Source organism: Ochotona curzoniae, unplaced genomic scaffold (genome assembly GCF_017591425.1).
Source record: "Ochotona curzoniae isolate NIBS_2020 unplaced genomic scaffold, NIBS_Ocur_1.0 contig_48, whole genome shotgun sequence".
In the NCBI taxonomy this organism is placed as follows: Eukaryota; Metazoa; Chordata; class Mammalia; order Lagomorpha; family Ochotonidae; genus Ochotona; species Ochotona curzoniae.
The window spans coordinates 2,735,481-2,763,424 of record NW_024466391.1 but is presented as its reverse complement, the minus strand read 5'-3'; the positions used below and the strand labels follow the sequence as shown (position 1 = coordinate 2,763,424).

Below are 27,944 nucleotides of genomic sequence, written 5' to 3'. Positions count from 1 at the left end.
CGCCGAGCCGGCCGCCGCCGCCGCCGCCGTCCCCGCCGGGCGCTCGAGCAGGCCGACGCGGCCCCAGGTAAGCGGCGCGGCGCGCCCGCGGCCCCCCGCGGCGAGGCCTCGCTCCGCTCACGCGCCGCCGTCCAGTCAGGGGTCCCTGCGGAGCGTCAGGACGTTACGGCGGGGGGAGGGGAGCCGGGGGAGGGGCGGCGGGCGTCGGCACGGCGCGGCGTCGGGCGGGCGGGCGCGTGAAGGCGACGGCGGAGGCGGGCGGGCTGGCAGGCGGGCGGGCGCGTGAAGGGGAAGGGGACGGCGTCGGGCGGGCGGGCGCGTGAAGGCGACGGCGGAGGCGGGCGGGCTGGCAGGCGGGCGGGCGCGTGAAGGGGAAGGGGAAGGGGACGGCGGAGGCGGGCGGGCGGGCGCGTGAAGGCGACGGCGGAGGCGGGCGGGCGGGCGCCAAGGCGGCGGCGCTTCCTGCCTCCATCTTGGCCGGCCGCCGGCGGTAGCCGGGGTGTGGGAGGCCTCCGCGGTGCGCGCCTGTCGCCGACTTAGAGGGGAGACGAGGCGGCTTCAGGGGCGCTGGAGCGTCACGAGATGGCCCGGAGCGCCCTGGGCAGGGGGCCTGGCCCCGCGAGACCCGGGCGCTAGACGAATACGGCTTGAAAAGAAAGCCGAGGCACGTAGGAAGCCGCACCCGCTTCCCCAGCCCCGAAACCGGGCGGGGGCGACTCGCGGCTCTCTGCAGGGGAAACTGGGTGTTTGGGGAGTTTTTGGGCGCATTCAGTGAATTCAGTATTTCGGAAAGGCGGGAGTTGCTCCCATCAGTGCGCCACGCCCAGATGTCTGTCCTGGTGGTGTGTCCAGCCGGGCTGCGAGGGCTGTGCCTTGGCCTGCTGCTCGCGGGGGGACCCGGCGAAGGAGCCCTGTCTGCTGTGAAAAAGCCGTGTGGGCACCTGGCCCAGCCCTGGTGGCTTAGAGCGAATGGGTGGGTGGGAGATCTACTTTCAGGTGGAGAGGACTCGGCAGGGCGCCGGACCCCACCTGCACCCTGAGTGGGAACACCTGCATGGGAGTGGGTCTGGCCTATACCCTGGCCAGCAGCAGGAAGTACCTGGTCACCTGTGTCCACTTCCCGTGCCAGTGGCTCCTGCTCGTAGTGCCCCAGCCAGGGGATGGCCTTGGGGGGCTCCCGCCCCTTGCCCCCAAGGCTCTAAGACAGGGAGGGCTGGGGTCCTGGGCCCCTGGACCTTCCTGCCCACCTCTTCCTGGGCTTGGCGGGCCCAGGTCTGTGAGGAGGAGGAGGAAGAAGGGGAGCCGGGCTGGCTGGAGGGTGCAGCTCTCCTTGATAGTCCCACAGCCAGCTGAGTGTTGACATACCCACGTGCTGGCTGGTGATTGTTGGCACAGGGGGCTCAACAATTCGGCCCTGGTTGGGATACGGAAGCTTGCCGGGGAACTCTCTGAAGGCCAGCCAGGCCACAATGGGCCTTGCACTTGACCTGGGACACTTTCTTTTCCAGACTTGGGGCAGGTGATGTTATTTGCATGTTACTGATCTAAATAAATAAGTTCTGAAAAAAGTTTCTCTTGTACTAAGTTTTTATTCTCTTTTCCAACCTCGACATCTAATCCAAGTGAGAGCATTAAACATTTTTTTTTTGTTGTTGGGGTAAAGCCATTTACAGGTGTGCAATTAGATAACATCCCGAGTTGTCACCATTTCTAGAACTTGTCTTTCAACTGAACATGTCCCTCCTTGAGCCCCTCTTCTGCTCTGTGTGACTCCTGTCATTGAGGATCTTCGGTGATACTCTTTTTTTTTTTTTTCTGGCTTCCTCAAGCTGGAGACCCCTTAGAGTGGGTGGGAGAATGTGTGCTCGTGTACCTTGTCATGGTATATGATGGCACGTTTCAGTCACCCAGGTGCTAGGTGAGTGTGATGGCGTGTGAGCAGTGTGTCACAGGCTGGGGTGAGTGAGTACTGATGGCATGGAGCTTGTGCCACAGACGCTGGCAGGCGAGTTCCTCTTTTGGTGACTTTGGAAGCTATACCTGTCAGTTTGATTTAATCATTTTTATAGAAAAGGCAAATAGGATTTACAGATAGACAGAAATATCTTCCATCCTTTTTCCTCATTCCACACTCCCCACATATCAACTAAAGCTGGGCTGAGCAGCCCAAGGCTGAAAGCCAGGGACCCTGCAGGGGCCTGATGCCTTCCGTGTTGTCCGCTGCCACCCAGACACTGGCAGGAAGCTGGGTAAGAAGCAGAGCCCTCCAGTGTGAGCTGCATCCAGGACTATCAGTTGTCTGGGTTCTGGCAGTGTCTGCTAGCTTGCAGCTCCCTGTGACTCTGGCTTTCTCTCTCTCCCACCTCCCAGTGAGGGGCCTCTACTCCGCACTGCGTCTGGGGTCTCAACTTCACACGAGGATGTATGGGGAGCCTGCCTCAGAGCCGTGCCTTGGGTCAGGGCTGCCGCTGGCTCTGTCACTGAGCAGCTCAGGTGCTCTGGTCCTGTTGGCCTAGGGACCAGGGCATCCAGGCAGGTCCTTGAGCTGCCCAGGGCTTGGCTGAGGCCTGGAGGCACCCTGTGACTTTCTGCCCTCCTTGATTTCCCCTAGGCCTTGGTGTCCACCTCAGCTGTGCCATGGCTACCCCAGATGTGAGCGTCCACATGGAGGAGGTGGTGGTTGTGACCACTCCAGACACGGCAGTTGATGGCAGTGGAGTGGAGGAGGTGAAGACAGTGCTGGTGACGACAAACTTGGCTCCTCATGGGTAAGAGCTGAGCCAGGACTGCTGCGACCACTCCCTGGGCTCCTGCAGGCTTGCTGTCAGTGCAGGGTAGAGGGGTTCAGGGCTGTGTTTTCTCAGTGTGAGCTTTGGCATCCGACGCAGCATGTTGGAGGACAGACATAGGCCCTGTGGGAAAGCAGCATGGCCTGGGGTGTGCGTTGTGCTCTTCACCAGCATGGCCGGGGCATCTGGGCTGAGCTGGCACACTCCTGTGCTCAGGGCTGTGCTGGGTGTTTGGGGCTGTGGGGTCAGAGGCTCCTCCTGAGATTTTTCTTTGTTGCTCTCACTAAGCGTTGGCAAAGGAAGCTAGTGCATTCCACACTGTGGGCCTCCCTTGGTGGGCTTGTCAGAGGCTATGGAGCAGGACTGTCTGGGAGCTGATGTGTTCCTGTCCCTGCCAGGGCTGACCAGTCCTCCTGTGGCAGGGGTGAGCTGGGAGGACTTTGGAGAGGAGGGTTCTGTCTGTGCCCGTGGCTGCTGCTGGCTGGGCCACATCTTGGTTTCGCCCTCCTCCTTGGCCTGGAACGCTGTGTGGGAGCTGATGCTTTGGGCAGCACATCGTGCTGGCACAACGGGGCCTGGCTCCAGTTGGGGACACTTGTGTGTCATGGCCAAAGCCCTGTGTTTGGAATGTAGGGCCCGTTCACCTTTGTCGGAGGCCTCTTCAGTGACACCTTGCCTGGGCCATCTCTGTGGCCTCACTGTGGGTGCCACATCTGCTCCTCTGCTCTCGGGATGCTGCCTTTTCTGCATCTGCGTTCCTGGGTCACACTGTGGGCACCTTGTCTGTACCATGTCCCCTGAGTCACATCACTCTGTGGGCTCCTCATCTGTGTTCCCCTGGGTCACACTTTGGGCCCCTTGTCTGTCCCCCTGCATCATGCTGTGGGTGCCTTGTCTGTGTCCGTGTCCCTCTCGGTCACTCTGAGGGCACCTTGTCTGTGTTGTACCCCTGGGTCACGCTGTGGGTGCTTCATCTGTGTCGTGTTGCCAGAGACACTTGGGTGCCATGTCCCTGGTAGAAACTGGCTCAGTTGGCACATGGGCTTGGTATGTGCTCCTTGTGTGGGTCCAGGTCACGGGGCACCTCACACCACGTGAATGCCATGTGTGCCATCCCTGTGCTGTGTCGTTCAGCAGTAACAACTAGAGGCACACAGCAGTTTCAGGTATTTCGGGTCTGCAGTGGGTAGTATCTGAGGACTCAGCTCACAAGGTTGCCCAAACAGTGGGACAGGAGTGACCTGCAGTTAGGGAAGGCTGCACGACTTGTGCCAGACACCCTTGTCCCTGCCTAGTCCCCAGGGGAGTGGCCTCTGTGTTGGAGGACCTCCTAGTTAAGACCCCGTGCTGCGACTGTGGTTCAGCCCCTTCTCAGGGACCCTTGATACTGTGGTCTCCATGTCTCCCCTGCATGTCTCGGTCACCTCAGACTGTGTGGCTGTAGCTTTGCCTTCCTGTTCTCCCAGGTGTTGGGGTTGCTGGCCTGGGACTCTGTGTGACAGAACATGGGGGGCAGGTGGGCCGTGGGGAGACACAGGGACAGTTCTCAAGGCCCAGCAGGGACAGGGTGAGACTGCTGCTTCCAGCTGGCAGGTGGCTGATTTCTCACTGTGTGCTCATGTGTCCAGAGTGGGTGGTGGCAGAGCTACCCTGTTGCCGCTCGTGGATCCCGGCCTGTACCCTAAGCCCCCTCAGAGTCTGGCCCTGGGGGCCTGCTGCTCAGGTCCCATGCCGGCGTGTTTGTGCCCTTAGGCTACCGTGATGACCTCTGGGTGGACTCAGTGCCTGGCTTCTGCTTCAGCTCTGTAATGCCTAGGGCCCTGGTGGGCATCTGGGGAGTGACCGCTGGATGATCAGTGGGTCTCTGTATGTGTAAAACTAGCAGAGCATCTCCATGTGCAGTCGCTTTGGGGATCAAGCCTTCAGTGTAAGTTGTGGGGGGCACCGTCAGGCCCATCCTCACCTGTGCCTGGCTGTGTGAGCAAAATGGGGTGTACTTCCTGGCTGCCAGCCATGGCTTTCCTTTGCTTCCTGCTATGCCTACTTGTTGGGGTAGTTGGTACCCTAGAACCCTATGTATAAGGACCTGGGGTATAACTCAAGCATTGAGTGTCAGGCTGCCATGAAGCAGACCTGAACAGACACTGTGTCCACTGAACTTTGAAAGTCATTCAGTGCCTTCCAGAGTGCTTGCAGTAGGTTAAGTCTAATAACAACTCAGTGACCATTAGGAAATCCATCGGTGGCCATGTAGAGAATCCAGGTCAGCATAGCACAAGGGTCCCCCTGGACAGGAAGACCATCTTCCAGCGAGCCCGCTCTGGGCCGCCTTCTGGGTGTGGGAATTGCCTGTGAGCATGATCGGAGGCAGCCCCCATGGCATTGGGGTGCTGGGGCTGCCTGAGGCCTGAGAATTGGCAGGGTGGATCTCAGCCCCAAACCCTTACTTCATGTGCATCTGAACCCATTTCTTATTTTGACAACAACCGTGTAAACTCTTGATTCCATGAAGTAACCTGGCACTCAGGAAGCCAGTTGGCACTTCCTGCATTCTGCAGTGGTTGTCTAAGGCCATCTTCCAGTGGGCCAGCTGTGGCCATGCTTCTTTGTGGTTGTGGCAGGATTCTGCCAGTTTTCATGCCGCCGCCACTACCGTTGCCACCTGTTCCAGCTCTTCCCAGCCCCTCCCATCCGCAGCGAGCTGGTCCGAACCCTGCTAGCCTAACCCAGTCCGTCACAGCCCCTCCCTGCCCATAGCGCCCATCGCAGCCTTTCCATTGCTCCAAGGACTAGGCCATACATTTTAGGATTTTTTTTTAAAGAACAACTTGAGTTTATTCCAGTAATGCAAGCCCAGCTTAACATTTGGAAAATCATTTTGTAAAATACACCAAATTAAAAAAAAACTGATCCATCTCAACAAATGTAGAAAGGGCATTTGTCAGAACCTGAACAAAAAGTTCTATCTGAAATTAGGTATCCATAACTCAGCTATAGCTTATATCACTTTTTTAAGAAAGATTTATTTATTTTTATTGCAAAGACAGATATATAGAAGGAGGAGAGACAGAGAGAAAGATCTTCCATCCAATGATTCACTCCCCAAGTGACCGCAATGGCCGGTGCTGTGCTGATCCAAAACCAGGAGCCAGGAATTTTCTTCCAGGTCTGCCTCGCGGGTGCTGGGTCCCCAACGCTTTGGGCCGTCCTTGACTGCTTTCCTAGTCCACAAGCAAGGAGCTGGAGAGGAAGGAGAACTGACAAGATTAGAACTGGTGCCCATATGGGATCCTGGCAAGTTTAAGGTGAGGACTTTAGCCACTAGGCCAGAATGCTGGGCCCATATCACATTTTTTTAAATAATAGTCTTTTTTTTAAATATATTTTTATTATTTTTTAAGATTTTATTTATTTTTATCACAAAGTCAGATACACAGAGAAGAGGAGAGAAAAAGAGGAAGATCCTCTGTCCAATGATACACTCCCCAAGTGAGCACAACGACAGGTAGTGCGCCAATCCGAAGCCGGGAACCAGGAACCTCTTCTGGGTCCCCCACACGGGTGCAGGATCCCCAAGGCTTTGGGCCGTCCTCGACTACTTTCCCAGGCCACAAGCAGGGAGCTAGTTGGGAAGTGGAGCTGCTGGGATTAGAAATGGCGCCCATATGGGATCTTGGTGCGTTCCAGCCGCTAGGCCACGCCACAGGGCCCAATAATAGTCTTATTTTGATAATCTTTACATGGTTGATTAGGGCACAAAGGGTCAAGGGCTACAGGAAAGTGGGTAAGACCATTTTGTCTACATTAATTTTATTATTATTTTTTCTGTATCTGAGGTACAGGGAGAGATAAAGGGAGAAGTCACAACCAGTCTCTCACCCATCACAAGTCCCCGATGTGGGCCATGCTCCGAGGGCACTGCTCAGGTTTGATAGTTTATCAGTTCTGAACTGCTGCCAATCTCACCATCCCAAGCACAATGAAATCTCTCCAGAATCCACTGGTTGAAACAGTTCACCTCAGAGTCTCCATACGCCCAGATTTTCACTGCCAACACATGGCTGGCGCAGATGATTGATTTGTTCTGTCTTCTGTCCTCTGTTGTGATACCAGGTGTCCTCAGAGGAGGCTCAGCCTTGACACATGCACTCCATGGTCAGTCCGTAGAACCTGCACTTCTCTTCATGGTTGGGGCTCTGAGAGCAGCAGTTCAGTTGGAGGAATCCCAAAGAAACTTTGTCTGAGGTGATCCCATACCTGATTCTTGGGTGTGCGTGCCAGTACAGGATACGGGACAGTCTGTTACCCCAGTCAGCTTATGCACATGCTCGTGGTTGCAATTGCTCGTGGTTGCAATTGCTGGGTCAGTTCTGTTTCCAGCCCTGTCTTCCACAAGAATCAGTGTTGCAGTCCAACCTGATTCTGCCAACCACACATTCAGCCCTCACACAAACCAGTGGGAGCTACAACCTACACGCATACTGGCAGATGCTGTTCTGTCTAGCCACAGCTGCCCCAGTGGTGGTTTTCATATTCTCCAGTGGGAGTGGCCCAAGAGGGAGGTGCCCACTATTTCCCCGTTGGGCCACTCCCCCTCCTGGAACATGCACACTCCAGGTGGTTCTGCAGTTTACCTTGGCAGAATTAGTCCCCAGTGCCAGCATCTGCCAGCTGATGCTGCAGCAAAGCCCCAGCAACCCTCACCCACTCTGATTTATGCTTGCAGCAGTAGGAACAGTCAGCCCAGGCTGGCCTTTCCTTATGCAGCTCACATGAAGCCCACAGGTGTTGTAACTGTGCCTGGTCTGGTATGCCCCATCCTGACTCACGCCCTCCAGTAGGAATGGCAGTCCAGCAGGGGAACTCTCCGCATTCCCCCTACCGGCTTTGCCCCCTCCCTCCCTGGTTCTCATATGTGCTGGTTGGGCGCTGTGGCCCAGTCTGGCATGGCCCCTCTCACGTCGGCATTTGCCAGTGGGTGCTGTAGCCTGGCCCTCTCTGGCCTACCCCCAATTCCAGCTGACGCTGGTGAGGGTTACAGCCTACGTCAGCCCAGCAGGCACCCAATCCCAGCCGTAATGTGTACTGATATGGGTTGCTATCAAACTTGGCCTGGCCCACACTCTGTTCTGGTGTTTGGATTTGCCAGCAGAAGATATGAGCTGGGTCAGCCTGGTCCACCCCTGGCCTGGTCTAGGCTGCTCCCTATCATGGTTCTTGCACTCACATGCAGGGACTGTGTCCTGACAGAGGAGTTTCCCAAGCTCCTCCATCAGAGCCTCTCCCAGTGCCAGATCTTGCGCATACCAGTGGGCCCATGGGCCAGCCCTACTTGGTCTACCTCCTGTCCTGGCAGGAACGGTGGCCTTTCCTGACTGGCCTTCAACCCATTCCAGTTCTTGCTGTTGAATGTTTCAGCCCAGCCAAGGCTTGTCCATACCCAGACACAGCTCACACCTGGCTCAGTAGGGGCAGAGACCTAGCCTAGTCCATCCTACATCTACCCTGGTCCTCCAGAGCACCAGATGGTGCTGAAGTCTAGCCCGGCTCAGGGTGCCCAGTCCCAGTTCACATTTGTGCCAAGGGAGACTGCAGCCATATCCAGACGAGAACGCAGCCCCCTCTCCAGCCCCGCACTCACCAGTGGGAGCTCCAACCCAGCCAAGGTGTCCTCTCAGCTCCCCAGCCAGGCCTGTTCCCAGCCGTAGATCGCACACATGCCAGTGGTTGCTCTGACCAGCTTGGCCCCACACATTAGCTAGCAATTGGAACTGCTTTGTCCAGCTTGCCTGACCCCCAGGCCTGGACCGTGTGATCATCAATGAGTTGGGACCCACTATGGGAGTTTCCCAAGTTCCCCCACTTGACCCACTCTCAGACCCAGATCTCATACATGCCAGAGGGTGTTAGGCCAGTGCCCTGCCTAGTCTGCCCTTCCATGTTGGCCTTGTATGAGCGGGTGAACTTTGCAGCCCGGCCTACTTCGCACCCTGTTTCAGGATGCACATTCAGCTGCTGCTGCCTTGATCTGCCCAGGTTGTTGTCAGTTCCTTTACCCGTGAGTGATGGCAGGGTCCATGGTCACACCTAGCTCAGCCCACCACCCCAACTCTTGAGCTAACCAGCGGGACTAGTATTTCTACAGGGTTTGGCCCACACATCCCTCACAGAATCTACAGCCAGACATGGTTCTCTCATGGGCTGGTTAGTGTCATGGCCCTGCTTAATGTGACGTGTCCCCTGATGGAACATTCTGTCAGGTACTAGGATCTAGCCCTGCTAGACAAGTCCCCAGCCTTAGCTTTGGCATGGACTGGTGTCGTCAGCATTGTTTGGTGATACCAAGTTCTACACAGGACTCACAAGTGGGCTGGTGTAGCAAGCTGACCCATACAGATCGTCTGGTCTCTCTCCTCCAAACCACCATGTCTCAGTACCCTGGCTTACCTTCAAGGAAAAGTTACCCTGTTGTTGGGTGTCCCTCAGGATTGATTCCAACCCACACGTACAGTGGCCTCAACATGGACATACCTCGACAGCAATTCCACATCCCCAAGACCCCAGAGCTCGCATGTGGGTGGCCAGTAGGCAGAAGAGCCTAGTGCCAAATGGACCCAGCAAACTACATGGTCACTGTGGCTGTAACCATGGTCCCAAGCATGGAGTCCAGCCTGGCCCGGGTCCTCCCAGCAGCCAGCAGGCTGATAGAAGTTCTGTGTACCCAGACCCCCAAGGTCACAAATATATATATATATATGTATGTATGTATGTATTTTAAGATTTATTCATTTTTATTAGAAAGTCAGATATGCAGAGAGGAGGAGAGACAGAGAGGAAGATCTTCAGTCTGATGATTCATTCCCCAAGTGAAGACAGCGGCTGGAGCTGCGCCGATCCTGAGCCAGGAACCAGGAACCTCTTCCAGGTCTCCCACGTGGGGACAGGGTCCCAAAGCCCTGGGCCGTCCTCGACTGCTTTCCCAGGCCAAAAGCAGGGAGCTGGATGGGAAGCGGGGCCACCGGGATTAGAACCAGGGACCATATGGGATCCCGGTGCGTTCAAGATGAGGACTTTAGCTGCTAGTCCTGACTTCTGATGCTACCAGGAAGGGCGATGCATTCCTCATGATGAGCCAGCTTGCCTGGGAGCTGGTAGGGAAGATGCTATGGGCAGGCTACATGGGGGTCCCCCTTGGAGGTACTTGCCCAGGGCCCAGCCCAAGGGATGCTGGCCTGTCCTTCGGCCCTGGCAGTAAAGGATGAAATGTGGGGTGTGTCCGCGTGGTTTTTTCTTTGTGTAGGAACTCAGATTGGCACCTGAAGGGTTAGCCAGGTCTTCTCTGAACAGTGCTGAGCTCCTGGGGTCACACACCCACTGTGGGCGCAGTCTTGTGAGCATTGTTCTTCGCTGGGGTAGACTAGTAGACCATGGGTGTTAGTGGCTGTGCCCTGCTGGACACCAAGACCTCCTGCCCACCCCTCCACCATCTCTCCTGGCCTTTCTCTGTGACAACTTCTGCATGTGTCTCTGGGGCCCAGTGCAGCCTGCTGCCTCTCTCAGGGCCCCTGCCGGGTTGGCCCCTGCTGCCCCACTGGGATGGAAGCCTCTGGACCTGGTACTGGACTGTGGAGCCCAAGAGAGGCAGCTGCTGCTCACAGCAGCGTGGATGTCATAGGAGGGCCAGAGTGTGCAGTGTGATTTCACTTCTGAGGCAGCAAGCCTAGCTAGGGCAGTTGCCACTTGTGGGGGCAGCGCCCAAGGGCGTGCGGTGGAGCAGCAAGCCCTCTTCCCTCCATGATCTGCCCATGGGGTCCCTGTCTGTGCTGCTTGTGCCTCCTCTGAGTCTTGTGAATGACCCCTGTCACCCTGGCCACCTTTTCTTTCAGGCCACGGGGTTTGGCCTGTACCCTCTTCCCAGAGCCAGCAAGTTGGCCGACCCCAAGTCCCTCTGCTGCTAAGGTTCACACCTCTGACCCACACCTGCTCCGGTGCCCTACAGTCTGTCTTTTCTGAAGCACAGGTCTGACCAGGCTCCTTCCCTGCGTAAAAATCTGAAAGGTCAGCCACTCGCTCTGCCAAGCGGGAAACCCGCTAGGGCTCTGGGCCCTCAGCCCTATGCTGCCCTGGCACCAACCTTTACGGAATGAGTTCCCCGAGCCCGGCTTCCCTCAAACAGGGCTACAGGTCCCATGCCCTGTGCTGTGTTGGCACTCAGCAAGCCTGTATGCAGCAGTGTCCGTGCAGTTTCGGTGGTGAGACCTGGAGCCCGATGGCATGTGCCTTCCTGGGGTGAGCACACCATGGTGTACGCCCACTTCTCACCTCTGCAAGCTTATCCCTGTAAACTGCCACTTGTACAGATTCCAGAAGTGCAAGACTGGCTTCCTGCTTCCCAGGGTGCCTGCTGTGCGTGCCCGGGAGCTGTGTGTGGGTGCGGGCTCCAGCCCAACCTTAGCACCGCCTCCCTCTTACGCAGGCTGTGGTAGTGAGAGCCTGGTGCGAACTTCGCCCCAGCCTCTGCAGGGCCTGCAGTTGTTTTCTCATCAGGCTGTGTGGGTGGTCTGGTGGCCTCTCTGGCCAATCAGGAAATTCACTGCTGTGTTGTCCACATACTCTCTTCAGCGTGCACAGCCACTGCGTGTGAAGCTGGCCTCATGTAATAAGCATCGGTTTCAGTCCCAGCTATACCACTTCCAGTCCAGTTCCTCGTTAAAAGTAGAGGGAGATGGCCCAAGTGCTAAGGCTTCCACCACCCATGGGAGACCTGGCTGCAGCTCCGGGCTCCTACTGTGGCCTGGCCCAGCCCTGTGCTCCCGCACCCACAGGGGAGACCTGGATGGAGCTCCAGACCCAACCCCAGCTGTTGTGGCTTTTTGGGGAGAAAACCAGTGGATGGAAGAACTTGCTCTCTCTCTCTCTCATTCTACATTTCAAATAAATATTTTTTAAAAAGATTTATTTGGGCCTGGCATGGTAGCCTAGCAGCTAAAGTCCTTGCCTTGCATGCTCCAAAATCCCACACAGGTGCCAATTTTAATCCTGGCAGCCCCGCTTCTCATCCAGCTCCCTGCCTGTGGCCTGGGAAAGCAGCCAAGGACGGCCCAAAGCCTTGGGACCCTGCACCTGCGTGGGAGACCTGGAAGAAGCTCCTGGCTCCTGGCTTCGGATCGGCACAGCTCCGGCTGTGACAGCTGCTTGGGGAGTGAATCAATGGATGAAAGTTCTTTCTTCTCTCCTTTTCTTTGTAAATATGACTTCCTAATAAATAATCTTTTGTTTTCTTAAGGCAGGTCATCTTTTTAGTGCTACAACTTGTTGTATTTTCTATGATATAGTTTTGTGCATATAGGGGTACTCTCATCCCCTTGCCCCATATTGTTAGTGCAGTCCTTTTAGTAGCAGTTGTGAGTGTATCATGGCATTTGAAGTAGAAACAGTGGTGGGAAAGCTAATCTCGTGTTGTCAAGGTGCTAGTCTCCTTGGGTGTAGAGACGCATGTTGCAGGATGGTAGTCTACGTTCTGCGGTTCATCATGAGACAATATGTGTATAGTTCACCTGTATCTCTTGGCTTTGCATTTTGGACATTTTACCATTTTGAAAGTATTGTTTTGAAAGATTTGTTTCACTTGCTTGAAAGGCAGTGTGACAGAGGGAAGGAAGAAGTCTCTTGCATCCACTGTTTCCCTCAGATGGCCAGAAACGTTGGAGCTGAGCCCCATGAAGCCAGGAGCCTGGCACTCCATCTGGGCCTCCTACATGGGGCAGAAGCCCATGCACCTGGACTGTCCTCTGCTGCTCTCTCAGGACTGCTTGCAGGAGCTGAAGCAGAAGCCGAGCAGCACCCACCTGCTGTGCTAATCATCGGCCGAGACAGCCCACTGCGCAGCAGCATTGGCCCCTGAAAATATTATTTTCTCTTTTGAATACATTTGCTTTCCATTTTACCTTTCCATTCTGATCCGTAAGTAATCTGGGTTTAAGATGAGGTTAGGCTACAGTCATTTTTTTGTTTTTGCTTTAAAGTTTCATATATTCTGATTGTTTCTGGAACCACACGAAGTCATTGTAATGAAAATGGAAATGTGATTAGAGAGAGGGGTGAAGTTTAGAATTCTGGTTATGCTTTTGTTACCCCTACAAGTTCTAGTCTGCCCTGGACCCAGGAGCCACAGCTGGGAACAACCAGGAAAGGAGGGGGTGTCGTTGGGGTGCAGTGCCCCAGCCCTTTGTAGTCCCCATGCCCTTAGGTGGGTGCGACACCTGGCAGACAGTAGAACCTTATGGTACCCTGAAGTTCTTTTTTTCTTCTCCTGCTCTGCGGCCCAGGGGCGACCTGACAGAAGACAACATGGAGACGGAAAATGCCGCTGCGGCGGCTGCAGCCGCCTTCACGGCCTCCTCCCAGCTCAAGGAAGCCGTCTTAGGTATGGAGCCTGCGGGGCAGGTGTGCCACGCATAGCCTGCCTTCTGGGCTGGTTGGGTGCCAGCTGCGTGCCGGGGAGGTGAGCCTGCCCAGTGTCCTCTCCGGCCTCGAGGCCTGAGTGCCCCATCTTTGGGTTTTGTCTGCTCATGGATTTGCCTGCAGCTTTGCTGTTGGTGTCGAATGTATACTTGACCCTGTGGGACTTTGGCGGCCTTGAAACAGGCCTGGACTCTTGCTCACCCCTCACCCATCTCCTGCGTCTTCTGTGTGGGGTGTGGCATCACCCCCCACTGTTGACTGCGTGCTGAGCTGTCACCATCAGGCCTCCTGTGCCTTGGCTGTCCTGCCTGGCCTGAGGGACTTGGGCAGCTTGTGACTCATGTTGTCTGTTTGCATTTCGCTATCACTGCACCTGTGAGAAGTGAAGATGGCTGAAGAGGGGGAGAGTCTGGAGGCAGAGATTGTATACCCCATCACCTGTGGGGACAGCAGGGCCAGCCTCATCTGGAGGAAGTTTGTGTGCCCGGGCATCAACGTCAAGTGTGTCCAGGTGAGCTCTGCATCTGGCTGGGAACACCAGGTACTGGAGGACCCCGTGTCAGGGAAGGGTGCCCTGGCCTGCCACGTGAACTCTGCTTGGGGACAGCAAGGTACTGGAGGATGCCCGTCATGAGGAATGGCATACTGGCCTACCACATGGAGCAGCCTACAATACCAGTGAGGACATGCACCTAAGGTGCCCTCCTAAAACTTTTTTTTTTAAAGTCAGAAATATAGAGAGAAGGAGAGACAGGGAAGAAGATTTTTCATTCATTGATTTACTCCCCATGCGGCTGCCATACCTGGAGCTGCACTGAACTGAAGCCAGGAGCCTGGAGCTTCTTCCGGGTCTCCCACACAGGTGCAGGGTCCCAAGGCTTTGGGCCATCCTCGACTGCTTTCCCAGGCCACAAGTAGGGAACTGGTTGGAAAACGAAACTGCCAGGATTAGAACTGGTGCCCGTATGGGATCCCTGCACGTGCAAGGAGAGGACTTTAGCCTTTAGGCTATCACATCAGCTCCCCCCACTTTTTTTTTTTTAAGATTTATTTTTATTGGAAAGGCAGATTTTATAAAGGACAGGCAGAGAGAAAAACCTTCCAGGTACCAGTGCAATGACTCAGTGGCTAAATTCTTACTTTACAAGCACCAGGATCCCAGATAGGCACCAAATCATGTCCCAGCTGTCCCACTTCCCATCCAGCTCCCTGCTTGTGGCTTAGGAAAACAGTAGAGGATGGCCCAAAGCCTTGGGACCCTGTGCCTGTTTGGGAGACCTGGAAGAAGCTGCTGACACCTGGTTTCAGATCAACTCAGCTCTGGTCATTGTGTCCATTTTGGGGAGTGAACCAGTGGTTGGAAGATCTTCCTTTTTTTTTTTTAATTTGCTTTTTATTGGATAGGAAAATTGGATATACAGATAAAAGGAAAGACAGACAGATCTTCCAATCGCTGGTTCACTCCCCAATTATCTACAATGACCAGAGTTGAATCAATCTGAAGCCAGGAGCCAGCAGCTTCTTCCAGCTCTTCCACATGGGTACAGGATCCCAAGGCTTTTAGACCATCCTCTATTGCTTTTCCAGGTCACAGGAAGCTGGATGGGAAGTGGTACCCATATGAGATGTCAGCACTTTCAGGAGGAGGATTAACCAGTTGAGCCAACACTCTGACCACAGGGCTCCTCCTCAGGGTGGAACCAGGGCAGTGGTTCTAAGGCCAGGGCCCAGGGGAGGGGGTGTGGTGTGTCTGTCAGGGCCAGCTTCCTACCAGAACCTGTCGATTGTGGGTGGTGTGGGTTCTGGGGCCCCTTGGGTGGGACTGTCTCTTTGCAGCTGGCACCCCAGGGGCTACTTGTCACATTCCCCAGTCTTCCTTACTGCAGTCCGGCACCAAGTGGGGGTCCCTCTGAGCCTGTCAAGGAGCAAGAAAAAGTAGCTTCCAGTGGACTAGGAGGCGGAACAAGCAGGCGCAGGGACCCAGCAGGTCAGAGCACAGAACTCAGGACGCACGCTGCAAAGTGGTGACGTTGAGATTGGAGGGAAGCCTGAGCAAGCAATTGCTGGACAGATCTGTCACCCTGCCCAGAGCAGGCTGGGGGCTTGGCCATGTATAGGACTTACCTGCCCTGGCCAGAGCAGGCTGGGGGCTTGGCCATCTATAGGACCCGCCCGCCCTGGCCAGAGCAGGCCTGGGGCCATGAGACCTGCCTACCTGTTGCGTTACCTGGTGCAGGGATGCAAAGGCAGGCTGACAAGCTGCTGTGGTTCTAGGAGCCTGGAGAGATGTGGCAACCACATCTCTCGTGGGTCAGATCCTGCAGCAGAGGGCATCAGCTGGAGACCACCCCGGGACAGCCCATGGTCTGAGTGTATAAGAGCCTCATTCTTGGGGGACGTACCTCGTGCTCTGGGGTCAGGAAGCTGATGTCCCCCTCTGTCTAAACAGTTGAAGAGTGACCACATATTAGGTAGATCTAAGGGTCTGGAGGCCAATGGAGCTGCTGCTGGGTGTGGAAAAGGGTGTGTGACTTGAACAATCCTTTCTTAACTGTTGAGTCATCCGACAGGGTGTCAGATGGGAGGTTGGGAACAGGCTTTCTTGGCTGGGACTGCTGAGTTGGACAGCTTGTCCCAGACAGGGCCCAGGAGCCACTGTGCCCTGGATTCCATGGAGCTGGAGGTGGGGAGCTTGGTCAGCATGTGCAGACAGTGGCTGAGCACGGTGGGTTGTTCTCAGAGCCGCTGGAAGTGGGCATTTCTGGCACAGCTGAATTTGCTGCCTGTAGACCAGCACTGGAAGGCACTTTTTAAAAATTTTTACTTATTTCAAAGAGAACAGAGAGGAGAGACAGATGGAGATCTTCCAAGCACCGAGTGGCATCCAGGACTGGAGCAGGCCACAGACCCAGCAGGTCTCCCACATACTGGCAGGGACCCAGATCCCTGAACTGTCACCTGCTGCCTCCAGGGGTGTGCAGAGAAAGTGGAGTAGCTGGAACTCAAACCAGGCACCCAACATGGAGTGCAGAGGAGGAGATGGGGGGGGGGGTGTGGCTGTGGGGGAGGGGGAACTGCGGGTAGGGGAGGGGCTGGGGGGAAGAGGTGGCCCTGGGGAGGGAGAACTTGGGGGAGGAGAGGGGATGTGGGAAGAGGTGGTGCTTGGCCCAGCCTGGCCTGTGCAGCCGTGTGCGGGCAGCTATTACTTCAGCAGGTGCAAAGCTCCAGTGGGATGTGGGGTGTGCCGGGCTCCACTCAGCGGGCCTGTGCTGCTGTGCTTCCCTTCCAGTATGATGAACATGTCATCAGCCCCAAGGAGTTTGTGCACTTGGCAGGGAAGTCAACGCTGAAGGACTGGAAGAGAGCCATCCGTATGAACGGCATTATGCTCAGGTGGGCAGTGGGGGTGTGGGCGAGGGCTCAGGTGGGCAGTGAGGGTGTGGGCATGGGTTCAGATGGGTGGTAGGAGTGTGGATGTGGGTTCAGGTGGGCAGTGGGGGTGTGGGCGTGGGCTCAGGTGGGTAGTGGGGGTGTGGGCTTTATGCTCAGGTGGGCAGTGGGGGTGTGGGCATTATGCTCAGGTTGGGGGTATAGGCATGGGCCAGTGTCTCACGCAGGTGGGTGTTTTGCATGTGGGACCTCTTGGTTTGGTGTTTAGAAGGTAAGGCACATTGTATGTGATGTGTTTGTAAATGTGTTTGGGAAGCAATGACAAAGGACCTAGAGCCAAAGGCAGAGTGCTCTCTGCTGGCTCACTTCCCAGGTGCCTGTAAGATCGCAATGGTGCCAGGCTAACGCTGGAGCTGGAAACTCCAGCCAGGTGCCCCATGTAGGCAGAGAGCAGACTGTGTCAGTCACCAGTCTACACGTCTGGCCACCTTAATTACTAGGCGAGAAACGGCCCCTCCCAAGGCAGAATCGGGGAAAGGGAGACAGATCCCTTGCCCTCTGGGTGACTCCGTTGATGGCCTAAGTAGCTGGAGCTGTGCCAGGCTGAAGCCAGGAGCCAGGAGCTTCTTCTGAGTCTCCCATGCGGGTGCAGGGTCCCAAGACTTTGTGCAGTTCTCCACTATTTTCCTAGGCCACAAGCAGGGAGCTGGATGGAAAGTGGAACAGCTAGGACTCAAATGGGATACAGGCACCATAGGCAGCAGCTTTACCCACTGAGCCACAGTGCTGGCCTGGGTTTTCCATTCTGAATCCACGAGCTGGGAACTCACTCTGGGTGCCACATGACAGGCAGGGACCCAGGCACTTGAGCTTGCTGCCCAGCCTTTGCAGGCAGCAGGAAGCCAGGGCTGAGGCTATGTGGGACACGGCTACCCAAGGCTGCTGGGCTTTGGCATGCGTGGGGGGCCTGGGTGTGTGAGGAGAGCAGCGGCTAGCTTTGTACCCCTTACTGCCCACGCCCCTAGGCAGGCAAAGCTGCTTCTGGGAGCGGTGCCTCCCCTTCTACCTCTGGGGGGTCAAATTCACATGCCACCGTTGTCCATGGCAGACCCAGCCCCACAGCATTACCAGCCACTGGCCAGTACCCTGTCCTGCCTGCAGGTAGAACTGGTGCATGCCCCAGGCTGGGTGGGCCAGCTGGCCCTCTGCTGAGATGCACAGGCAGCTTTGCTTCTCAGGAACCCAGCGGTGGGGAGCTCCCTGCCGGTCGGGTCACTAAGCGAGACACCCAGGGCCTCGGCTTCATGGGCCTGGCCCCGTGTTCTGCTACAGGAAAATCATGGACTCGGGGGAGCTGGACTTCTACCAGCATGACAAGGTCTGCTCCAATACCTGCCGCAGCACCAAGATCGACCTCTCAGGGGCCCGGGTGTCTCTGAGCAGCCCCACGTCCAGCGAGTACATCCCGCTCACGCCCGCCACAGCTGACGGTAGGTGTGTGACAGACAGGGAGGACCAGGCACTTGCTGTAAAGCCTTTTTTTTTTTTTTTTGATAGAAAATAGTGACCCCTGTGTTGAGAAAGCCGAGAGAATGGTGAAGGAAAACTCAGCCCCGGGGCCTTTGGGGTGATGGTTGAGGGCTCAGAGTTGCCGGATGACACATCCTCGGGCTCCATGAACTGCAGTCGGGCCCTGGGGCCTGGGCTGCCCTGTCCCTGGTAGGTGGCTTTGAGATCAGGGACAAGCTCTGTCCCTGGGTGGCTGTGAGGCCTCACGATTTGCCCCATCCTTCCTGGGTTCCAGCTGAGTAGGACCAGCACTATGACCCCAAAGAGCCCAGGGTAACACAGGCCCCAGCAGGCAGGGCCCTCCCTCTGGGCTCCATGTGGACACTGGTGGCAGGGCCTCCTGATCCGGAGTCCAGGCAGTGCGAGGAGGGCAGTCAGGCCTCCTGCCTGGGGCTGGCCCAGGGTGACCAGCCCACATGTGGGAGCGCTTTCAGGGTTGTGCCCATACCAGCTCGTGGCAGCCTTGGGCTGGGTTCATGTTTCCTTTAGCCTGTTGATGTGGGGGTCAGGCCAGGCTGTGAAGGTCGCCCTGAGCATGTAAAGCGGTGTCAAGGGCCACGTGAGATAGGACACCCTCACTGTGGTTGCATTTGTTTGCAGTGAACGGCTCTCCCGCCACCATCACCTTAGAGGCCTGTGAAGACCCTGGGGACTGGACCACGACCATCGCAGGTATGCCCCGTGGGCTAGAGCAGGCCGGGGTCAGCACTGCCTGCCACCTTGGCTTCCAGCCTTGGGCTGGCCCATGCGGGAAGGGGACCCATGACTGCAGTGGTGTCCAGCCGAGCTTGGATGGCCCTGAGTCACAGCTGCTCCCTCACGGTCGCTGTGCCGTGATGCCTCTGCGCCTCACCCTCTCCCTGCAGATGACACTTTTGCCTTCTGGCGTGGGCTCAAGGACGCAGGCCTGTTGGCTGAGGTTATCCAGGAGTTCCACCAGGAGCTGGCGGAGACCATGAGGGGCCTGCAGCAGCGGGTCCAGGACCCACCCCTGCAGCTCCGAGGTGAGGCTCGGGGTCTGCCCGCTGCTGGGGCTGAGGCTCCCCTGGCGGGCCCAGAGCTCTCACCTGTGTCTGAGCGCTCATGCTGCCTGCCAGATGCTGTGCTACTCAACAACATCGTACAGAACTTCGGCATGCTGGACCTGGTGAAGAAAGTGCTGGCCAGCCATAAGTGCCAGATGGACCGCTCCCGGGAGCAATACGCCCGCGACCTCGCAGGTGCTCCCCCCTTGCCCGGGTCACACAGGTGTCAGCCTGGGAGTTGGACAAGTGGTGATCTGGGCTGGGCTGGGCCAGGTGGGAGCGGCGGGAGGAGGGCTGCCCAGGGCTGCCAGCCCTAAGAGGAAGCTGTTCATGACCTTACTTAGCAGTGCCACCTTGCTGTGACCCATCTGCCCTCCCACACTGACTCCTGTGTCCTCTGCAGTGACCCATGTCCCCCATGCAGTGACCCCTGTGTCCCCTGCAGTGCCCCTGTGTGACCATGCAGTGACCCCCGTGTGACCATGCAGTGACCCCTGTGTCCCCTGCAGCCTTGGAGCAGCAGTGTGATGAGCACCGCCGCCGTGCCCGGGAGCTCAAATGCAAGTCGCAGCACCTCAGCAATGTGCTCATGACCCTGACGCCAGTGTCTCTGCCGCCCCCTGTGAAGCGACCCCGCCTTGCTCGCGCCACGTCTGGCCCAGCCGCTGTAGCCTCCCAGGTGCTCCCACAGCCAGCACAGATCACACTTGGCACCAGTGTGCCCGTGCCCCAGTTGACCAGCATGCCGCTGGGCAAGGTGGTATCTACCCTGCCCCCTGCAGTCCTGGGCAAGGGCTCCTCCCCAGCCACACCTGCCAGCTCTCCAGCCTCCCCGCTGCTGGGCGGATACACAGTTCTGGCCTCCTCAGGCCCTACCTTCCCCAGCACTGTGGAGATCCACCCGGATGCGTCCAGCCTCACGGTGCTCAGCACAGCGGCCATGCAGGACGGCAGCACAGTGCTGAAGGTGGTTAGCCCGCTGCAGCTGCTTACGCTTCAGAATGTGGCCCAGGCCTCCCCCGGGGGTAGCACCATTGTGACTGTGCCCACGGGGGCCACACCGGGGCCTGAGGAACACACGGCCACCATCGAGGTGGCCACTGTGGCTGAGGACCACGAGCAGAAGTAGTTGTGGGGGCCAGGCCCCTTGGGCTGCAGAGCTGGCTGCCTCCTTGGGCTGCTGGTGGACCTCAGCACAGGCTCCGGGAGCTGGCCTAGCCCAGACAGGGGGTGCGGGCGAACCAAAGAGAGGGGTCTCCAGCACCAGGCCAGGGTAGGGCGGGAGCTGAGAGCTGAGCGTCAGCTGCATGTGGTCTTCCAGCCCTGGACTTCCTTCCCCTTTTCCCAGGAAATCTATTTTTCCAACTGTTGCTTATTAATCCCGTCTACACCCAAGCCTTCCTTAGAGCTGGGTGGACAATAGCCAGAGGCCTGGAGCAGCCGGAGCAGAATGAGGTGCCAGGCAGCAGAGCCAGAGACCCTGTGGGTTCTGGGGGCCATGTGGTGGTCCCAGTGCCTGGGCCTGGCAAGCTTCAATGATCAGAGCCTGCCGCACGATGTTACTAACACATGTCTTGGGGACTGTACCCAAGTGTGGAAACCCATGGATCCTATGGATTTGGTTTCTTCCCACAGTTTTCTGTAGGGTTAGTGTGGCTGTGCCCGTCCCCTGCCCTCATGGGAGCAGGTGCGGGGCAGGCGTGGCCTAGCTCAGGGTCCCGTGCCGGTGGGGGCAGCGGTGCTGGGCTTCCACGAAGTCAGGTTTACAACGTTTGCAACCAAACCATCCCGAGTGCCTCAGCCTCCCCGGTGGCCCTGGGATCAGGCCTGTGGAGTGTTCCTGGGACTTTGCTGCCGGGCTAGGGCTGTGGAGGCACCTGTGACTGGGGAGTACGTGCCAGCCTTCGGGACCCCTGTCAGAGCTGGGAGCTGCCCCCAGTGGCCATCCTGGGCTTCCAATGGACCTGGATTGGACTCAGGTAGAAGACCAGGCCAGGGGAATGAGTGGGCATGTGGGGGGTAGGTAATGGCCTCCAGGCCCCAGCCCCCACGGCCAAAGCCCTGCTGGCCCAGGGCCAGGTGGGACTCCTGAGGGCCCTGTCGCACTGTCCTGCCTGCATCCCTTCTGTCTGCCCGTGCACATCAGGGCCATCTGGGCCAGTGTGTACTGAAGGTGTGCGTGCGCCTTTTACACTCATTTCTACTCGGTCATGAGTCATGTTACATGCAGCCATGGAGTCCCATGGGCACAGGAACACTGCTGTCTGCACTGGAGGACCCCTTCTGCCCCTGCGCCTCTTGTCCACTGAGAAAGGTGATATTTCAGAGCCATACATGGTCACCACAGGTCACCTCAGTGAGTCCCCTGGGCCTTGGCCAGCCTGGAGGGGCCCGGGCTGCCAATGGGAGGATGGGGCTGCACTGGGACAGCCTGTGTGAGCCTCTCCATACCCTTGCTGTCCACAGCTGATACTGCTGTGTCCACAGGCTGAGCAGGGACCCTGAGCGGCACGAAGCCGGCCCCCAGGGCTTGGCTTGCAGGCAGAGGATGAGTGATTATGGCAGGGCCTGTTCAGAGGCACCTGGGGTGGGTGGTGTCGAAGCTCTGGAGCAGCATCTGCTTGGTACTTGACTCAAATAAACACATTTTTGTAACTCGCCTGTGCTAGTGGAAGGCAAAGGAGGAAAAGCATGCAGACCGCCAACAGGTGGTGACCCACACAGGGGTCCCCAGGTTCCCTCCCAGGTGTGGGGATGCATTGTGGCCATCTACATTGGTGTCGCTGAGGTGCTTCCCATGGACTCATGGCTTAGTCCTAGGGGCTGAAGGTGCTGTGTCTGTGGGCTAGTGCTCTGGGGGTGTCTGCACCTGTTGGGGCATGGCTGTAGCAGAGGTCCCTGCCCTGAAGCAGGGCTCCTGTGGTCATTCTGACCATCACAGAGACTGCTGCTGAACTGGTACAGGTGGAAACGGGGCAAACCTCTGGCTCCCAGGTGTGTGAGCAGGGAGCTGGACTGCAAGTGGAGCAGCCAGGATGGCACCAGCACACTGTTACTGCTCCTCCGTCCCTGATCTCTGCTAACTCCAAGGTTTGTGTAGGGTGGGTGGCCGGCCATGGACGACAGAGGAGCCTGCCTTCCACTGCCAGCAGCTTTCCATCTGATGTCTCAGGCTGGGTCATTTGGGTCGCTTGGGTTGCTGAGGGTGTTGTCACTAGCGTGGGGCTGCAGGGGCCAGCGTGGGTGTGGTGTGTCCACCACACCTGCAGGGACCTCCTCAGACCCATGCCTTGTCATCAGCAATGATGATGTTTTAGGGGGGGCCATCTTTGTGGTATGGTTGGTTAAACTGCTGCCTGGGACACCAGCATCTCCTGTGAGCACGGGTTCAAGTCCTGGCTGCTCCACTTCTGATTCCGCTTCCTGAAAACACGAGAGCTTTCCACTAGGTGGCGACTCCAGGCTTTGGCCCTTGCTGCTAGCTGGGGAGTGAGGCAGCACCAGTGGATGGAAGAGCTGTCTCCCTCAGTCTCTAGCCTCTGACCCCACCTGCCTACAGCTGCATGTGGGCGGTTTCCCTGAGAGCAGAGCTCTGGCCATCAGTGGGCTCTAGCTGGTTGGCTCTTGCCCTTGGTGGATATACCCTGAGTGGCTTCAGGCATGAGTGGTACCCAGAGGGCCTGTCTGGGCAGCTGCTCTGGTCACTGAGTCTGACTCCTGAGCACAAGGACTGCACCTCAGGTGTGGCCATTAAGGAGGCCCCAGATCCATCCATATGCCAACTGCCAATAGCACCAAGAGGACTGGATAGCCTGTGGGGGTGGCCATCGGGGAGGCGCCAGGTCCATCTCTATGGTAGCTGCCGACAGCACCAAGAGAACTGTGGGGGTGGCCATCGGGGAGGCCCCAGGTCCTTCCCTGTAGTAACTGCCAACAGGACCAATAGGACTAGATAGCCTGTGGGGATGGCCAGGCAGGGAAGCAACACCTGCCACGGTTGGGGGAGGTATAATGCTCCTGATGGAGGCAGCTGGTTTGGGCAAGGCTCTTGCCCCTTCTTGCTGTCAGTCACGCGCCCACCCCCTGTCCTCTGGACCTGGAGCAGGGCATTCCTCCCACACCCACCCCAGGGCCTGCAGGAAGTGGCTGTCAGTTGCCTGAGGGTTAAGGGACCAGGCATTGGCCACTGACACCACTGTCAGGGCTGTCCCTGCACATGGCCAGTCTGCCATGCATGCAGCCCTCACCCATGAGGGATTGGCAAGCTCACACCTGCTGCTTTCCTTTCCACTTACAGAGTCCTTCCAGCTGCCAGCACTGGGAAGGGGGCAGTCAGGGAGTCTGGGCAGCGTGTGCTGCTGGCTGCTGGCTGCTGGCTAGGGCAGTATCTGGGGGTGAGTCGGCAGAGAGAACTGCTGGTCTTGCCCAAGAGTTTGCAAAAATGAACGAGTACACAGGAGCTCTATTACGCCCATAGGGAGAGTGGCTGCCCTTGGGGAACTCCAGGGGCTGTGGCTGACGACTGACCAGCCAGCAAAGCCCAGCCTGGGGCTCTCGTCAGGAGACAGTAGAGCCTTGGAGAACGGAGGAGACAGACATGCCTGCTGCTGTACCTGGCTCTTCTGGCCCCACTCCTGTGCTCACCCCCTGGGCGTACCTGACTGTACCTGTTCCTCTGTCTATACTCTTCTTTATTCATGGATAAATATTAGAAAGTCATCTGTCGGAGGGTGCGGGCAGGGTGGGCTGGAGGCCCGGCTTGGTGTGCAGGACAAGGCTGTCCTTCCAGGGTTCGTACACCAGCGTGTAGCTCTCAGCTCTTTTGATGGTGAACCGGTAAGTGCGGTCAGGAAGCAGGTTGCGCACGTCGAAGGCGCAGGCGGCCACAGGAATTACACCACACTGCATACACTCCTGTGGTGTGCGTGGCTCCAGCAGCTTGAAGCGCAGTTCGAACTGCTCGGGTGCAGCTGGCTGCACTGTGACAAACCAGCGCAGGCTGGCCCAGTCCTGATGTGCCACCGACTCCTTGCGGTCGAATATGACCGGTGTCTTGGTGCTTAGCATGAGGCGGATGTGGGGAATCTTCGTGGCCCCGACGTCGGACACCAGGCGGTGCTTAATGTGCAGGCGCCCTGGCACCATGATGGCCAGGAAGCTGTCCATCGTGGCCGACAGGTCAGCCAGCCGCTGCTCCACCAGCATCCAGCCTGCCAGGAAAGGCCGGGGATCGGGTGACTCGAGCAGCCCGTCCAGGATGGCGCGACCTCGGTCCAACTGCTCCAGCAGGTGCCCAAGCAGCAGCAGCTGGATCTTGGTCTGGGCCGTGCCCACCTTCTTCATGCGCTGGAACTTCCAGGGGTCGATGAGTTGCAACATGGCGCTGGGCAGCAGCAATGGGTTCTGGTCACCCAGTGCCAGGTGCTTGGGGAGGACCTCCAGGTGGTAGGAGCACTTGCGGAGCAGCTGCACCCTAGCGTGGTGGCGCCGCAGCAGGTGGGGGCTGAGGTCCGAGGCCAGGAACTCGCGCAGGGCGTTGCGCCGCTCCATGTACATCCGCCAGGCCTCAGGCGCCAGCAGCTGCTGGTCCTCAGCGTCCTCAGCCTCCTCCTGCTCCCTGCAGGACTCTGGACTGTCAAACTTCATCTTGCCCAGGCCTATCACCTGGAAGTTCATTCTGGGGAGGGGAGGGGCCGGTTATAAATCACTGCCTCCAGCCAGCCCTGCCCGACCGCCACAGTCCAAGCCTTGCAGGCAATGTGGGCTGACCGCAGCCCTCTACCTTTGCACAAGGCTCGGGCCCAGTGGCCTGACACAGGTGCGGACGGCAGGGGAGGCTCCGAAGACTAGACAGGCCTGGCAGAGACCCCACCATTACCAGCCTTGGTGCTGAACAACCCGGACCCCGGGGTCTGAGCCATGGAGTCTATTCCTCACAGTTGTGGAGCAGAGGGGCAGGGCTCAGTCCCCTCACTGGGGGCTGGGGTCCCCGAGGGGGCTGACCCGGAGCCACAGGGTCTCTTCCCAGGTGTTGCCTCCAGCCCACACCCCATGCTTCCCAAACCGAGCCACTTGCCCTGTGTGGCGATGCCCAGCTCCTCGGCCACTGCCCAGGGCACGGAGGACCCAGCCTTGCGTCTGCTGGCAAGCGGGTTGCCGGGGGACTGCAGGCCCTTGTGACGCCCCGCCCGGTCGGGTGGGGGCGGGGTGCCGAGAGGCCGCAGAAGGGTGGGGGAGGCCAGGGTCCGTTGGCAGCCCCCGCGGGGGAATCACCCTTACACGGCAATGAAGAAATTCCCAGGCGGAAGGGGACCATCCACTTTCAGGCGTCCGTGGGCGTGAGGTGAACCCTGCGATCAGGTTCGCAGCTGCATGCGCTCCTCCAAGGGACCCTGAGGCACTCGCGTCCACGCATGCGCCAGCGGCTCTGATCTGTGCAAGGGTCAGCGCCAGCCACGCTGGGCAAGGGCAGGAAGGGCCTCCCTCCCATTCCTGCCATCCCCTACTGGGCCAGCGTCCCCACCCGGGTTCCTGACCCTGACCGCAGCCTTGGAAGGGACCCGCTCATGCAGGTTGAGCTGCTGGAGAAGGTGCTGGGGGCGCTGCAGGGTGGGTAGAAAACGAGCGCCCCCCTCCCCGCATCTCATTACCAATTTAATTTTAAAATCAAATTTTTGGTCCTAATTTGTAGATTGTTTGGTGTTTTGGAGCAATACTACTGGGAGCCAGCTGGAACCAGGCATGCCATGCCCCCACAGACCCACTGTTGGCCCTCCCTCCCTTCTCCACCCATCCCTCCACTCCAGCCCACAGCCTGGCCCCTGCTCCTGCTCCCTGGGTCTGCACAGGGCTATGGGTGCTCAGGGTCTGGCCCACATCTGGCATCAGATGCCCGACCTGAGGTCAGCTCTCCCTGGTCAGCTGGGTCCCCACCATGTGGGCCACAGGTTGAGAGCAAGACTCTGGCTACCTCCTGTCTAGTGCCTCTGGACAAAGCCCTGCCACTCGGTGAGTTAGTTCATCCATCAAGGGACGTTACCATTGGGTGGCCCAGTTCCCTGCTGCACTGGATCTGGGTCTGAGAAAGACCCTGGTCACCTCCCTCCCAATCCCCCCCTTTCAGGAGCAACTCCCAACCTGGCCATGTCCCACCCCGTTAGCACCTCCTGGAAACACTAAGTTTGTAGGTATGGCAGTGGTGGGGGGCTAGACCCTGGCTCAGATGTGCCCTTACCTCCCCAGGGGTGGAGCGTGCTCTTGCTCCCACCACTAGTGTGTGTTCATATGTTTGCCCCGGGCCAGCAGCTGCAAGCCCTGGTGGGCAGGTGTGAGCCCTGGAAGCTGGGACAGCAGGTGCTGGCACATGCCACGGGGGAGAGGAGAGGTGCCCAGCCCTGTTGTCCTCACCCGGGATCCAGCTTTCATTTGCTGCCTGTGGGAGGGGGTGGGTGCTCACCTGTCTGCTGCCCTGTCCACCCCTGAGCTGGGTGCAAATGTGGGGCAGACATAGTCCTGCCATATGAGGAGTGAGCATGGAGTGGGAGGACCACAGAGACCTCAGTCCTGGTGCCAACCTCGAGCGTTGTCAGACAGGGCAGTGGGCACCACAAGGGTCCCAGACATCTACTGCAGATCCTGGGGTGGAATCCCTGCGGCCTCCCCTCCAGGAGGCTGTTGGTCAGCCTAGTCAGGGCCGGCCTGGGGCAAGGGCTCCTCTCATAGCCCCAGCAACAGGGTGGGAGGCAGCGGGGCAGGTGCCCTGGGTGCTGTGCCAGGTCCTTGGGGAGGCCCAAGCCCACCTCCCCTCCCATGCTGGGCCCAGGTGCAGGTCTGCCTCTGCTGAATAGTGTGCCCGTCCCCACTCTTGCTGGGCTTTCTGGGGTTCCCCCATGCTGTCACAGGAAGTTCACCTTCATCCCTGGGAATGTCAGGAGCTGACGGGGCTTCCCAAATCTGGGGGCAACAGGGGCTGTGGAACATCCTCCCCTGGAGCCTGGGGACACATGGGCACAGGCAGGACCTGGACTGCAGCCTCATGGGAGGATAAGTGTGGGAGGGTTGTGTCAGTCAAGGTCAGCAGACAGATGAGGACCCGACCCGAAGCGCCTGGGCTGTGCAGATGGGCTGTGGCACTCAAGTAGCCTTCTCTGCTGCAGCAGACCCCGAGCTGTACAACCTGGCCCAGGGGACATAGGTAGCCACAGGCCTGCGGTGTGAGTGGTAAATCCTGGGAGCTCTTGCTCGTGGCCACCAGGCTCATGCTCAAAGGAGATCCAAGGCCTCTAGGCCAGGCTGAAGCGGGCTGGGGGGACAGGGCCAGCCAGAGTGTGTTGGTCCCAGGGCTATGCTCATAGTCTAGCCCAGGGGCTTGAGGTGTCCCAGGAGGACCACCAGCCGCTCAGCATTCTGGTCCAAGGCCTAGTACCAATGACTGGGGCTGGAGCCCCCTCTTCCCACCCCAAGCAGACACAGATGCTCTGCTCTGCTACCCAAGCTGGGTAGCCCTTGGCCTCTGAGCCCTGGACCCCCACAGACGCTGGACCTCCCTGTCTTCTGCTGCATGCCACCCGTCATGTGGCCAAGGGCAGGAGCTGCTGCTGGGGCAGGGCCTTGCCTACTAGGTGGGTGGCTCTGGCCTGGCTTGGCTACTCAAGAAGAGCTCAAGGGCCTGGGGTGGGGGTAGGGGCAGCAGCACTCTGATGGGATG

General features: G+C 58.1%; 2 protein-coding genes across 3 annotated transcripts; one reads left to right on the top strand and one right to left on the bottom strand.

The window, feature by feature from the left end:
• Nucleotides 1-9: 9 nt before the first annotated feature.
• On the top strand, nucleotides 10-21,892 carry GMEB2 (glucocorticoid modulatory element binding protein 2). 2 transcript variants are annotated; one of them, XM_040988293.1, is made up of 10 exons: nucleotides 10-67; nucleotides 2,612-2,768; nucleotides 13,118-13,215; nucleotides 13,637-13,764; nucleotides 16,543-16,646; nucleotides 17,976-18,133; nucleotides 18,813-18,884; nucleotides 19,079-19,216; nucleotides 19,310-19,432; nucleotides 19,747-21,892. In XM_040988293.1, the coding sequence occupies exons 2-10, from the start codon at nucleotides 2,638-2,640 to the stop codon at nucleotides 20,364-20,366; spliced, it is 1,572 nt and encodes a 523-aa protein (XP_040844227.1). In that variant the 5' UTR covers nucleotides 10-67; nucleotides 2,612-2,637; the 3' UTR covers nucleotides 20,367-21,892. The 2 variants fall into 2 exon arrangements, with proteins under 2 accessions (XP_040844227.1, XP_040844228.1); XM_040988294.1 differs by lacking the exons at nucleotides 10-67; nucleotides 2,612-2,768 and having other exon boundaries at nucleotides 12,762-13,215; nucleotides 13,642-13,764.
• A 2,061-nt stretch (nucleotides 21,893-23,953) lies between these two features.
• On the bottom strand, nucleotides 23,954-24,913 carry FNDC11 (fibronectin type III domain containing 11). The gene has a single exon (XM_040988184.1). It carries the CDS (start codon nucleotides 24,911-24,913, stop codon nucleotides 23,954-23,956), a length of 960 nt encoding a protein of 319 aa, XP_040844118.1.
• Nucleotides 24,914-27,944: the final 3,031 nt, after the last annotated feature.

Excerpts from the sequence above, each read along its gene's own strand:
- GMEB2 (XM_040988293.1), top strand. The coding sequence starts at position 2,638 with ATGGCTACCCCAGATGTGAGCGTCCACATGGAGGAGGTGGTGGTTGTG. Across the intron at positions 13,765-16,542 it reads TCAACGTCAAGTGTGTCCAG|TATGATGAACATGTCATCAG; the intron begins GTGAGCTCTGCA and ends CTTCCCTTCCAG. Across the intron at positions 19,433-19,746 it reads ATACGCCCGCGACCTCGCAG|CCTTGGAGCAGCAGTGTGAT; the intron begins GTGCTCCCCCCT and ends TGTCCCCTGCAG.
- FNDC11 (XM_040988184.1), bottom strand. The coding sequence starts at position 24,913 with ATGAACTTCCAGGTGATAGGCCTGGGCAAGATGAAGTTTGACAGTCCA.